This window comes from Cyrtonyx montezumae, unplaced genomic scaffold (genome assembly GCF_038088225.1).
Source record: "Cyrtonyx montezumae isolate F1298 unplaced genomic scaffold, pur_monq_1.0 scaffold_16, whole genome shotgun sequence".
Lineage (NCBI taxonomy): Eukaryota > Metazoa > Chordata > Aves > Galliformes > Odontophoridae > Cyrtonyx > Cyrtonyx montezumae.
The window spans coordinates 4,982,844-4,997,292 of NW_027071892.1; the positions used below are offsets into that span (position 1 = coordinate 4,982,844).

A 14,449-nucleotide genomic window follows, 5' to 3' on the forward strand; every position below is an offset into this window, starting at 1 on the left:
ATTCCAGAGGCTTCCTGATTTTTCCAGCTCATCTGGACAAGGCAATTACAAGAACAGCATCCCTGCCCTAGTCCCAGGAGTGCCGCAGCTGCCCTTCTCATTTCTCAAAGATTTCTAATTGTCCAGATAAGTCCAACACATACCAAGCCCATAAATAAAACACAGCCTGGAATACTTTGGAGCATCTTCCAACCACAGGGCTTCCTGAGGACTGACTGTGCTGCCCAGGCCCTCTGACTCAGCTTGTCACCATCAACACTATCCACCTAGGATAAGTCCTGGCAACTTACTCCTACTTACTTCTGGACATGGCAGGGACCAAGCTGACTGAGGAGAAGTTAACCCACACACCAGCCTGGAAGCAGGGAACTTCTAACAGCACAGCACTGATGCTGCTCTCCTCTACGTGCTCAACTCTGCTTCAGCATAACTGGCCTCATCTTAGGATGTCACTCCACATCACTTGCCCAGGATCTATGTCCATAGTATTACCACCACCACATGCAACATATTTAGTTAGGAATCTCATAAATGTTTTCAAGGTACAGTAATCACGTGACTCTTATCAAGGCTTGTGCTTAGCCTCCCCACATAGGCAGTGCTCACATCAGCCACAATTCACAAAAGTGGAGACCTCATGCGGGATGTATCCTGAGCCCTAAAAGGGCTTGGTCCTAAGTGTAAGGTCAAACAAAGGTGCAGCAGGCTCTGGACACAGCAAATCCGGTTTTGCAAACGGAGCACAGAGCCCTGCAAAGCTGCACACTAGCAGCTCTGGTCAACATCAACTCTCAAACATCACAGACACTACGGCACACCCTCTCCCCACACACAGGAAACACCGGCTACAATTAACTGACTGACCAGCTCAGGTACAAATGATGATTACAGACTGCACTACAGTTGCTGCAAGCAATTACTTGTCCTGCAGTACCACTCTGAAACTCTAGTCTCATGCCAGGACCCCATTGTGCTCAGTGATATATAAACACAACCTAATGACCCGTGGAAATATTTATATATACAGTGATAAGGACAGAGGGAAAAGAGAAGTCATTTACCTTTTCAAATGCAGCCAGGAGAACATGGGCATGGCCTGTCACCTCAACCACCACTGCAGAAAGAGAGAACAATCCTGGTTAAACTTTGAAAGCAGCACAAGCACGATATCACCATCAGCTGAATTTTAGACCACTTGCACTTTTTAAACCATTATCACCTTCACCTCCTTCTGCAGTTTAAAAGAAAGAGGACCTGGGGACCCACACACTGGTCAGCTTCACCTCAGTCCTGGGAATGTGATGAAACAGCTCATCCAGGAAACCATTTCCTGGCACATGAAGGAAAAGGAAATCATCTGGAGTAGTCAGCACAGATTCGCCAATCACCAGGACTGACCAACTGGATAAGCTTCTATAACAAAAGGATCGGCCTGATGGATGAGAGAACAGTGCATGCTGTCCTCCAGGACTTCGGTAAGGCACTGGACTCTGTCTCTTATAAGATCCTCATAGGGAAGCTGCTAAAACATAGGATGGATAAAAGAAACCTAAAACAAAGAGTTCTGTGTAATTCTGCTCACTCACCACATTCTTGGGTTTAGTTACCTGAATTTACCACAGATGAACACCCATCTGGTTTAGCAGCAGCTGCTACTCCTTCCAGTCCTAGTACTTACCATTTAATTACAGTCTAATCCTACATGCTTGTAAAACCTTTATTTCTCATATTTTTGGACAGCAAAACATCTCTGTTATTAGTTATCCGATTTCCTTCCCCAGTGATAAATACCCCAACCTCCTCTTCCTAATCTGAGGCCCCCTCTTAATCCATCAGCATTCAGAAGGGGCTGTCAGAGGTTTCTGTACTGCACTGATGGCTCTGTCAGAAAAAAAAAAAAAAAAACCACAGGGAAACACAGGTGCCAAATAGAGGAAACCAAGGCACAATCCTGGCCTCTCTGTCTCAAGACTCCGCAGTTCTGTTCAGCTCCAGTTGCCTGCATTTTGTCTATCTGTGATCACTCCGTGGAAATGGGAGGTCTCAGAGGAACCTCTGAAGGAAGGAAAGCTATGTCACCACCCAGCCCTACCTGGGCTACCTGTGCTGTGCTCAGCACATGCAGAAAAGGATGTGGATTAAGAGTCCAGGACTGCAGATTTGCTGGAGAACCAAGATTAGTCACAGCAATTAGGGTATGATCAGAAACACAGTGGTATCCAGAACTGAGGGCTAAAACTGGGATTTCATCTGAACGCTCCCACCCTGACAAGAGAAAGCCTGTTCCAGATCACTCAGTAAATGAAATTCAGGTCTCTCACTGCAGTCTGAACAGCCAAGGAAGAGATAACAGACATTGCTTTCCTTCATATCCTGCTCATTCAAGCAGCACGTATGGCTGGAGCAGCACAGCACCTTCCAGGCCTTAAGGATTTATGTACCTTTACTGAGAGCAATTCCACAGACAGGAATGAAGAGTGCTAGCATTGCAAACTCACATTCTTCAAGGAACACAAACATCTCTTTGGCAGAAATCAGTCCAAAATGACATTTTGCTGACTGCAATTTTAATTTACCATTCAATTTTCTTTATTGCAAGTAGTTACAAGCTAGCTGTAATTTTCCAGGGACTCCAAACACATGAGGCTAGCTCCTGCCCACCTCATCAGTAAAAAGAACCAGAATAAACAACTTCTCCCAATCTTGTTCAAGTGCCACATTTTTTTGTGCTGATATTCTTTCCAGGAGAAGATTGAAAATAAATTGCCTTTCCAGGTTATTAATATAGATGACAGCTCACTGTTGGCTAAGAGCTGACATGGTATGTGCATATAAGTATGCTTCCCATGCTGCCTCCTGTTCTATTTTTGGTCTTTCTCGATATGTCTAACATCAGAAAGTAGAAATACATTGGCAAAAGCTCAACAAATAGTGGAAGGTGGTTTTTTTTTTTAATCCGTGGTCAACATATATATGTCAATATTACTAACAGCACCTGAAATCAGTAAAAACAGATGCATTTTAAAAGCAATTTCTTTTATATTGCTTCGTTAGTCACACTTTAAATTGGTTCATCCCACTCTGTTTGCTTGGAGGACTGTAAAATAACACAATGAATTCCTGTGCACTTTCACACAGGAAGCAGAGCACACAATAAAATCAAAAAGGGATTTTTTTCTTTTCTTATTTTCCTTCAGTTTTATACCAAGAGTTGTAAAAAGCAGAAGGGGAACACTAGTCATATGGAGCACAACAGCCATCAGCTGTAGAGAACACATGACTTTCTTGTGCCCCTTTCATCACCAGCGCTCAGAATGAGTGCAAACACCCAGAGCCCAAAAGCACACACACCCCAAGGAAAACGCTGCACAAGGTGATTAACCATCCAAACATTTACTGCCCATTCTTCTCTAAAAGGGCAGTGTGCTTTAAAAATAACCAGCAATATTATTTACCATCAGAAGTTAGTCTCTTTTAATAAAATCATCAACTTCCTCTGGGAAAGAGAAGACAATTTTAAAGTGCTGAATTAATCCGAACGTGGTTGAATTAATCTGTATATGGCCTGAGGATTTAAAAGGCCTTTCTTTTCCTCTGATCGTTCCTCAGCCCTACGGGTAGCTCTAGCTTTGACAAAGATTATTTAAACCTCAAAGAAGATATAAAATCCATCCTTGCATTACAGGACTGCAACAAAAAACTCAAAGAGAGAGAGAGTCATTTGTACCAGTTTGGGCCTGACACTGGTGGCAGAGCCAAGACCTAACCCTAGCTCTTCTAAACCCCACTCCAACACTAACTACCTGGCTGACTTTCCTGTAAAAAAATCAAGGTTATCTTTAAAAGCATACCATTATGTAAGAGTCTGTGATTAGCTTGACTCCTTTAACAAAAGAATGTGATGGTGAATTCCTGAAATGATTTTATTCTGGAAAGGCTCCCCACACCTTTGCTGCATGTAAAATGTTTTTGCTTTTGCAGAACAAAGCCTCCCCTGAAGTGTCCCTTAATATCCAGCCTGACCGAGTGAGCACATGCCAAGCTTACCATCCCCTTCATCCACCACTGCTCGGATGACCACTGGAAACACACCACGGTCCAAGTCAAAGTTCAGCTGAGGGAAAGAAACAAGATCAAGTTAGAGAATTCACACCAGGCCTGGCTGGAGACTTGAAATACATTAGCAACAGAAGAGTGAAGTTAGAAGATACCAAGTTTTCACCTGCAAGAGCAGCAGGCCGTGCCCACGGGCCTCAGAGATTATGAGACTTCAGGAAGCACTGCAGAGCAGAATTCTCCGCGTTATTTGTCGATGATTTAGCCCTTTCTGAGGGGCTGGGGAGGCTGTAAGGTCCCTTCCAACCCAAGCCATTCTATGACAGTAGAACAGCAGCATGCGTTATGCTCCCTACACCACAAAAGAAACCCTAATTATTGTACAAAGTTCTTGAAGATATAGAAAGAAATCTGCAGAACTTCAAGCTCATACAGCACTTTGAAGAACACCAGACTGATTTCCATCTCTTGGCATGTTACAATGTTCAGGTCCCTGACCTTTTAATGGATGAGAGTGAAATCTTAAAAGTTGAGAGTTCCCTTGAGTGCAAGGAAAATAGACTCAATTTCTTCTTCTGCCCCACACTTCATTAAAGCACTTCAAAAGCTACGTGTGATCTTACATATGCAAGAAAAATACAACCTTACAAACACAGTACTATGCCAGGAACGGAAGTGGCTCAGAGACTGGATTTCTGGTGTTTTTGTTAATTACTGATTTGGTTTTCTTGTCTTATTTCTCGCCAAGAGAGAAAAAAGATCCTCTCACCACGGTGCTCTAGGCAGTCTATTTCCAGTTTCCCAGTGAAAGCTGAGACTCACTTCAAAGCACTGTGGGGTCATTCAGGTGGTGCATCAGGGCCTCCTGTTCTTTCCTCACCCTCTGCACCACTGGTGCTGTGATTTCCTCCAGTCTCTCCTAAGATACAGCAGGAGGCTGGCACAAACAGCAACCAAAAACACCAGACTGGATGCAAGGCAACCCACACAACAAGCCCTGATATAGCTGGAAACGGTTCCAGCCTTGATGAACCACATCTAAATGTTGATAACTGTATATGGATACGAAGTACCTCGGCATCCATCCACCACGAGGGCACAGCCCATTGTCCAAGTGGCTGCACTTCTGCTACTGGCTGCATGCATGTGCTTTCATCTACAACTCACAGCCTTCCAACGAGCTGTGTGGGAGCAGAGGCAATCCCAACCCTACCACTCTTCTGTTAGGAGTGGCCCAAAGGCACACGACCTGAACGTTTCCTAGAAACAACTCCTAGCTGCATTATGCACACAGCTGCTGAAATATGCACATCCACCTCCAACCAGGAAGCATGTGCAGGAAGGCCTTATGGGTTGACCCCTGCTGTCCCAGATAGTCTTCAAACCTGAGCTATACTGATTTTCATTCTCTGTACAATGATTTTACATTTTATTCCTCCTTCAAAAAAACATAATCTGTTCCCAGAAGAGCAGAGTAACACAGAGAACATAAAGACATCATTTAGCATCTCAGTATTTGTTAGATGAAATTCAGAGGGTCGCTATTTTCTATTCTGCATTTTTGAACTATTAGAGCATGCCAGAGAAGGAAAAAAAATAATAACCCATTGAAGACAGTTGATTAAGATTGCTGAAAGAAGCTTATGGTTTTGCTTTGCTTCCTGCTCTGATTTATTACTGTAACACAACAGCTACTTTTCGTCCCTGTGAAAGGAAAGTCACATCACAGAAAAGCAACCAACTATGGTTGCTTTACCATATAAAATTGTGCATTCTCAAACAAAAGGACTCTTTGATGGTCCATTTCCCAATCATTTTTAGGGCCCTGAACATAACTGCCAACTCAAACTTTACACTATAGGTTGCAAGCAAACCAATGTATTAAGAAAACCAGGTAAAAAATGTGTTTTTATAAGGTTTTTCCACATAACAACTCAACATAACACTATTTTCCATTCTGCTGACCAGCCAAGAACATCATCTCTGAGTACTACACGGAGCAAAAACATGAAAGAAATCTTTTTTTTTTCCCCTAACAATGAAGTTGGAAGGCAATCTGAACACGTAACTGCACACAGCTGAATGATAAGTCAGCCAGCTGTCAGATAAAAGCACTGCCTTTCAGTGGACAGTTAAGAAGATTTAACGTTTTACTGGACTTGAGAGAAAAAACAACATATACACACAAAGAGGGAAAAGAAACTTCTGAATCACAATGCTTGTCCCACATCATCTCCACAAGCACAGCGCCCGTAAAAGCAATGAAAAAGACCAGAGGATGCAGCAGGATGGAGCAAAGGGAGCTAGAAGCTTACTTTTCCACAGCATCTCCCTTTCCGTTTAAGCTGTCAAGGGGACATGACTTCAGTACTCAAATTAAAACCTTGCTGGCAGGAACAAAAGTGAAAATTAAGCTTCCCAGTTCCTTAAGAAAGGGATCTGAGTTCCTGCTTTCCAGTTTCCTCAGATGACAGAAGGGGTTGAAAAGCAGCTCTTCCAGGCTTTTGTAGGCTGAACTTGTGAAATCATATATTGGCAGAGAAACCAGGACATCAGCAGACCAGACTCTGCAGGCTCCTGGTAACTGCCACAGCACTGTTAAAGCACAGGACTGATTCTAGTTAAAGCTGTAACTTCAAGACAATAGCTATTCAATCTCTTCAAAATACATGAAAGATGACTTTTCCTTTTTTTTAAAATTTTTTAATCTTAATTTTAAATGGGTAGTGTTTCCTATTAGGGTTCACATAAAGAATACTCTTATACAACCCTGAGAGAAGAAATGAGCATTGTATTACGTATTATGACCTGGGAGAAGGGTCTGCAGGAACAAGTGCAAAAGCAGTAGCTACAGGCCAGCTCCTCTGTATGAGGAATGTCTTAGGCCAACTCTGCTCAGAGGAGGGCAAGCTCCAAGGCTTTCCTGCCTTGTGTAACATGCAGGGAACCCCTTGGGCCAACATTTAGAGACTCAGACGCAGAGTTACTGCCTGGATTGGAATTCTGCAGAGATAAAAAAAATTAATAGGACTCCACAGACCTTGCTATGTAGTAAAAACCACAGAGCTTAATTAAAACCAAACCTTCATCTGTTTGCAGTTATGGGTTAAAGTAAAATAAAAGGAGGAAGGCATCGGCATTAATGCACCAGGAGGGAAAGTATCCCCTCACTGCATGGTACTGCTTAAGCTAATAATGCAGGATACAGCCTTAAATAGAATAGGACTTTTTTTGGAACAGTGGTTTCCAAACTATTTTGATTTTTCACTCCCATCAGTATAAAACTTTTGGTCATATACTCCTTATATATATATATATATGTATATATATATATTCACACATTTATAGATTGTGAACATTTACTGCTGAAGTTCATCTCACACTCCAATGAACTATCTTGCATCTATCCCATTTCGGAGACCACTGGAGCCCAGTCCATATGACAAGCCAAAAAACCACAACAAAGAATGAGAGAGATAAAAACAGACCTTTCCAGAATCTTTACCAACTCTGTCCCAAGGTAACTGGGAAAGACTTAGCAAGTGATGGGAGGCACATTTGTTCCCACAAGTTCTCTGGCTGGCACAGAGAACAAGGCTGAAGAGCATAGGCTCCTCCAGGAACAGCTCTTGTGCCAATCTATGACATCTCTCTCCTCCACCAGCTGTTGGGATGCCAGCTGATCAGTGTTATCAGAAACTGCTTCTTTCAGTTTCTTTTCTTCCCTGTTCGCCTCATCTTTTTGCCAAGTTCCCATGCAGTGCTCATATCTGCTCCTCCCAGGGCCCTGTTTGTCTCACACCCACAAAAGATGCCGTGGCAGCTGCGAGTGCAAATCTTCCAGCAGTATCTCAGTGACACTAAATGGCGGCCAGTGTTTCTGGGGCAACAGAGTTGTGGAAAGGAGGAGACACCAAGTAAAAACTTACCTCGTCATCCTTCCAGTCTGAGAAATCAATCTTGAAGGAAGGCAGGGAGAATTGCTGGCTTACCCCTCTCTTGTAATGAACCGTCTCAGACTGCAGAGAGGGATTCTTTGTGCTGTATCTGAAGAAAGGGGTAAAAGAAGATTTTCTGTAACAAGTGATTGCTTTCTGCTAGGCTTTCATTCAGTCACGCCTGTCTGCCTTCCAGGAATCACAAGTAGAAGCTCTAAGAGGCAGAGCTGGCAGGGGCTGGCAGCCATTCACCGGCGGTACAAAAAGGGGAGGGAAAAGGAAGAAGGTGAGCACAGGGAGGGAAAGCAGCGCAGACAGGCAAGGTCTGATTGGATCCATACTGACCTGCCTGGAAACACTGCATGTCAGAGAAGTCTTGGGGTCCAGCAGCCTAACAAAAGCTAGCTCACTAAGTCCAGAGCCAAGGCAACACTGACTTCCCACCATCATACAATTATCTTCTGCAGAAAACCCAGGAAGAACAAAAAGTGATCTAACAGCATCACACAACAAGGCACTAAGAGCTGCCCTTTGCCTCTGCAGGACAGGTCTGCAGTGAGAAACACTACTTGGTATAAGACCATTCTGGCAAGCAAGATCCATTCACATCAACTCCCCAGCTCTCTACTCCTCACATGCTTCCCCACGGGTGCATGGCACCAACAGCACTGGAGGGCCACCAGCCAGTCCTCTGCATCACCACCTAGAGAAGTCACAGCTCTCCCACTGACCCAAGGGCCAGCAATGAAGTGCAGCCAAGTCCCAGCACTGCCAGGCTGGGCAATACGCCTCTGGGAAGGGAATCAGAGCTAACATCCAGCATCTCCTGCATCCAGAACCTCCAGCACTGTCTGCCCCAAAGGATACATTTCACTTCATAAAGCACAACTCACGAGGGGCTGCAGTGGCAAAACAGGATTTTTTGCCCCTTTCTGTCAGGTGATCTCTGAACTGAAGGCGTGCAGTGTCTCACCATGCCAGTTCGGGCACAGTGGAGGAGGTAATGGACTACAAAGCAGGGTGGGAGTATCCAAAGCTGGTTTTACTAACATAGCCTTTGTGCTGTTAAGCTACCAACACTCTGTTCAGAGTATGTTGACAAAACAGAGGGAAAGACCCCTTGCCCAACAGGCCTACACTGCAGAAACAACAGACCTCCACACGCCCAGTGACAGGCAGGCCTATCTCCAGTTCCACAGGGAAGATGTTAACAACCTGTCACAATAATAGGATGTTGTCTCTCCTACACTAATCCCAACTTCCAGGGCAGAGCTTCATAAATTAAGACTTTCAGAGGCCTCCAGCCCTGAGCAGTCAGAAGCTCCAGTGATTCCTCAAACTTAACTGCCACTGGCCATGATTGACCAGACAGCCCAGGAACAGGCTCCAAGGACAGATGTCACATTAGAACAGGACCTCTGGGTTGAGTTTTTCCTTAATTCAAGCTGGGAAATCACAAGGTATTTCCTGCCAATCAGCTCGGCAGATTTTGCTAACAACAGCTCTCAAACAATAAGGTGGACAGTGCTGGTGCCAGCCTTGTCAAGAGGGCAACACCAGAAGAGACCAAGGCATTGCTTTGCTGTGGGCCAAATCAGTATGGAGCGCTGTCAGGTAAAACAGTTAACAAAGCACAGAAAAGAGAATCCTTGCTTGTAATACAGTTCTGTACTCTTGAGGAGGTTGAGCTGTTCCAGAACGCAGACACAGTTCACAAGCCACCAGCTGCGTAAGCAGAAGTTGGAAAGCTCCCATTAGCATCAGCCTAACTACACTTTGTGGAGAAGCACAGCACATCAGAAAAGGACACCAGTGCAAAGCTCTTCTACATGAGGCCTTCCAACTTCTCTCTAAGCTGGGAGCAGGAGGGCTGGACAGGTCACTCCCAGAGGTTGTGAAGCAAATTTGTGGGAAAAGCACAAGTTGCAGTCAGCCAAGAGCTGCAGAACTGAGCATCACACCTAAGACAGCACATCTTGGGTAAAAGATGAAATGAGATCAGTGTGTGTGCAGAGACTTTGCAATGGATAAAACATCACATTCAGCACTGGCTGGAGGACAAGGTGCAGCAGTGGCTGCTCTGCTTCCGACCAGAAGCCGATGCAGCTCCTGCTTTACTTACCATAACTATTTAACACATATTTTCTATTTTGCTTTCAGAGCTTAACCTTCCTCAGATCTCCTTAGCAACACATCTGTGGCAAGGCGTACTTGGTGACTTTTTATTTAAAACACGCTTTTAGCAACCCTACCACTCCATCCCCCTCTTCAAGCAGAAGGGAAAGGTAGGGCACATTCCCAGCCCCAGCTGATGCAGAGCCCTAAAGAACCCTGCTTGTGCAGGGGGCTGGGCTGAGCCAGGCTCCCAGTACCCACACTGCCAGTTCTAGGCCTCCCAACCCGACGTCAGTGCACAGAACTCACAGGGATTGCTGCCTGCCCTCCAGGGCTCATTGTCCAACACAGAGATTTAGAGCACAGTCACTAGGATGCATTTTGCAGCTAAAGCACGAAGAACCTGGATACCAGATGATGACGAATGCTTAACTCCTCTCAAACCAAGAGGAAAAAACAGGTTCTCCATTGGCATGAACTGCCCTCTGCCTTTCCCTGGAAAGCTGGAGTAGTTCTAGCAACCTCTGAGGATCTAGGAGGAGATGGTCTTCAGGGCTTGTCACAAGATCAGTGTTAAATTCTGAATGGTCACAGTGAAGATCATCAGGACCATCATGTGCTCTCTGCTCTTCTTGCCAAGGCAGATGCACTGACAATACGTTACCCTCAAAGACTTTTCTGACGTGCTGCTTTACTGGAAGGTCTCACTCCATCCTCTGCATTTAAAGCACGGTGTGGGAGAGATCAGGATGACAGATCTTTTGTATGTGAATTACAGAGCGAGCAATTGAGTGAAGTTTTATTTACTGAGTTGTCGGGCACAATGAATAGAGAATGCCTGTATCTAGCTCCTTTTGTGGCTCTCTTAAAGCTTTCCAGCTCTGCAGAGGCACAATTCTCCCTGTGCAGATGGGAAGGAAGAGGGTAACTTATCTAAGGTGACAAGAAGAGAGGAGTGTACTGCAACTAAAGTGCAGAGGAGAGAGCGGAGGTCAGAGATGGCCTGGATGCTTGACATAGACAGTATGCTTGTTGAAGATTATAAGGAATCCACCGCTCCCAATTCCTGAGAAAGGACATAAACAACGTAACATGGATTCCCTAAGCAGAAGAGTACTACAAAGATGTCAAGGAAGAGCTTCCCCAAGTGAAGAAAGTGGGCTTCTCGCCTTGGATTTTTGACTGCCTAGTCCACCCTGCCAAAAAGCATGCCATCTGAACACCCAGACTGAGTGCCTGGAGAACTGCAGTGGGCAGCCAGCAGCATACTCTCAAGTCTTCCATCCCCTCTATTGCTGCTGAGTGCTCACAGCAAGCAATAGCAGAGGAACTCCATAGGGCCAAGGGGATGTTAAAGAAAGAGAATATGCCCCTGACAGCCTTGAGAACCACAATGTAAGGAACCACACGACTGACCTACAACTGCAGCCCCCAGCTTTGTCCTCAGGATTCACTCAGCTTATCTCCTCCTGTAAGCTCTGATACATCCTTACTCCCACAAAGCAAAGCTGACACCCCATACTGACTGCTTCCTCCTCCATTTCAGACCCTCACTGTGTAACACAGAACCAGCAGATGAGAGGCTACATCACAGTGATTTCATGAGAACAGGAAACAAACTGAAATCATTCCCCAAGTCTCACTCCTCTGCCCTCAGCTGAGCAGCATTCCCTACCTGCATGCAGGAGCTCAGTCCACAGCTCAAGCAGACTAGATTTGCTACTGGGCATGTGTAGACTTTAATTAGCTCCCAAACCACCAGAGGCAAGCTGGTGTTTGGGAACCTCTGGCTAAGTTGAATGAAGCTCCTGTTGCTACATACTCAATAGAGATGCAAGAACATGCAGGGGATTTTCCCCCTCACTTCTTCCTTGGTCAGTGCCTGGGGAAGTTTACAGCAGGGCACCAGTCCCAGCTCTAGAGGATACTTAGGAACCAGCTCTCCCACTGCTGCAGCCTGCAGCTGCCTGGTAGGCTCCATATCCTCTTACAAGCAGCAAAGAGGGAGCCAGTCACACTCTGCTGATGTTCAAAGGGGCCAGGAGTAGATGTGGAGCAAGTACATCCATCCCTCTCTCTTCCATCTGCACATTTCCCTTTCATCTTTGGACAGGATCTGAACAAGTCAGTTTCTGGGGAAAAGAGAAGTTGAACAAGTGCCCCCAGTACCTCAAAGTGATTTTTATTGATAAAAGAAACACTAACAAAATGTAAGAAGGCTACAGTCCCCGTTTCTCAGCCAGAGTTAGGCAAGATCCAGCCCCAAGAAGCTCCTACACAGAGTTCAGAAGTTGTGGGTGCTCATTTGGTGTACTTCAGTCACTGCCATGCACACTCCTCCTCCTCCCCTGCCTCCTCACAGGATTTGGCTTCCAAGCGAGGCCAGGAGGAAACAAACATCTCATCATGCAATGAAACCCTGCCATCCTGATCCTGTCCCAGCACCTGCAGCCATCTCGCTTGAGCTCACTGCAGGGAGAGCTGCACTCCTGACTCAAGCCAGGCTTCAAAGATGGCAACTTAGAGAACAGCAACAGAGAGAGGCACAAAGGCCAGAACTCTTATTAAAGACAGAGGGCTTGTCTGTTCAATGAAATCTACACAATTTAGCTTTCCAGCATGTGAACTTTGTATGCTACAGTCCCTTGGGGACTGGTTCCTGCATAGATCAAAGTAGGCTTTGGCTGTAAGGCTTGCGCCTAGCAGAAAAAATCTCTGCCTCTGATTTCTTCACATTGAAGAAATCTCTCTTTGCAAAGAATTCATATTAATCCCCACAGTCCACAGCCAAAAGCAGCATGAGCACCTTTCAAAGGCTCTGAATAGACAGACAGAGGCTATTAATTAAACAAAGGAATACGAGCGCTGCTGCCTCTCCTACACAAGCTTTAGTGAAAATGGCCATGCACTGAGCTGCACATTTCAGTCAGATTTCATTTTGTGAACTATTCAAATCTCCACATGCAGATAAAATACATCATGTATTGCAGTGTCACATCCGCTGTCAGTCTGGAAGACAGTGGTGTGATGTTTGTCATGTGTAGCAGGCATTGCAAAACAAACATGGAAATGAGATGAAAAAAACTCCAGCACACCCATTTGTGCCCCAGCAACACCAACAGCATAATCCTGGAAATGGGCGAAGACTAGCAGAGCTAAACTAGCACGTTTTCATTGCTTTCTCCTTATAATAAAGAAACATAGCATTGGCAGCATTACTAGGACAAGAAAGAGTACCTTTTTTGTCCAAAGAGGAAGGTCTTTGTCATGAGGAAGGACTTCAAAACTCACATCTCTCACGTCATACTTCTCAGCAGCTCCTGCCCTCGGAGCTGGCTGCTGTAAGTGCTTCCAGCTGGTGTGACTCCTTCCCCTGAGGAAACACCCGCTGCTGCCATGTTATAACTACACAACCCTTCCTGCTACTCAGCAGGATACTCACAGCTGGAAAGTCCTGGGGGCCCTCCCAGGAACCTAATAGCATGTGTGCACATCAAGGCTGCGCCAGAAGATGGAAGGGATACATTCACTGAGCACACACAGAAAGAGAATACGAGCATCTCTGTATCTGTTCCCAAAAGCTTACTTGTCTCTTACAACAAATCTGAGGGTACAAACACACAAATCATTCACTGCAGGAAAAGGCAGGCTATAAACAGTCCTTCAACTGTTCCCTAGGAACTGTTAGCACTACAAGTAAAAGCAATACAGACTATCCGATTGTTCTGAGGGATAGCACAGACTTACAGGTGATCACTTGCAAGGAACTGATGTACAGCTCACACATTTGTGTGCTCATGCCTCCCTATGCTAAGGCAGGGATTCTCAGACCTTTCAGCCAGGTCCCACCCCACTCTACCCCTTGTGCACCTCCTCTCTGGCCTGCCATTAATCTCTGTGCTTCACAATTTGCCAAGCAGAACAAACCCAAGCACTCACTGATCTCCCATCTCTAAAACATCCTCCTGACCCAACACCCCAGGTTCTCCCTCCCACCAAACATCCTGTCAGGCCAACTTCCCAAAACCAAAGAAAATGGACACAACCACAAAAGTAAATAACCTTGAGAATAACGGGGATATTGAGCTGTTCAAAAGCAGGTTGCCATTAATTCCATGTCATTAAAAAGGCTCCAGACATAGACAGACCTGGTCTCTGTTATCCTCTGGGTCAATCACAGCTCCTCCTCAGAGAACTAACATGTTTTTGTCTACAGATTCTTTAAGCTCGCTCTACCTGAACAAGATATATCCAGATAGTCAGAGCAGTGGTCCCCTCCAGATCTGAACTAATACCCATATTGCTACTGTAAGTGCACTAGCACCAGGAAGTACTGGATA

General features: G+C 45.3%; 1 protein-coding gene across 4 annotated transcripts in view; it reads right to left on the bottom strand.

Annotated features, from left to right (window-relative positions):
- Positions 1-14,449, bottom strand: part of MGRN1 (mahogunin ring finger 1) — a 47,556-nt gene that overhangs the window by 17,656 nt on the left and 15,451 nt on the right. For all 4 annotated transcript variants that reach the window (XM_065732408.1, XM_065732407.1, XM_065732411.1 and 1 more), the window contains exons 5-7: positions 7,986-8,103; positions 4,048-4,114; positions 1,062-1,114 (exon numbers count right to left, since the gene is read on the bottom strand). In XM_065732408.1, the coding sequence (XP_065588480.1) occupies positions 1,062-1,114; positions 4,048-4,114; positions 7,986-8,103 (238 nt within the window). The remainder of the gene's footprint in view (positions 1-1,061; positions 1,115-4,047; positions 4,115-7,985; positions 8,104-14,449) is intronic.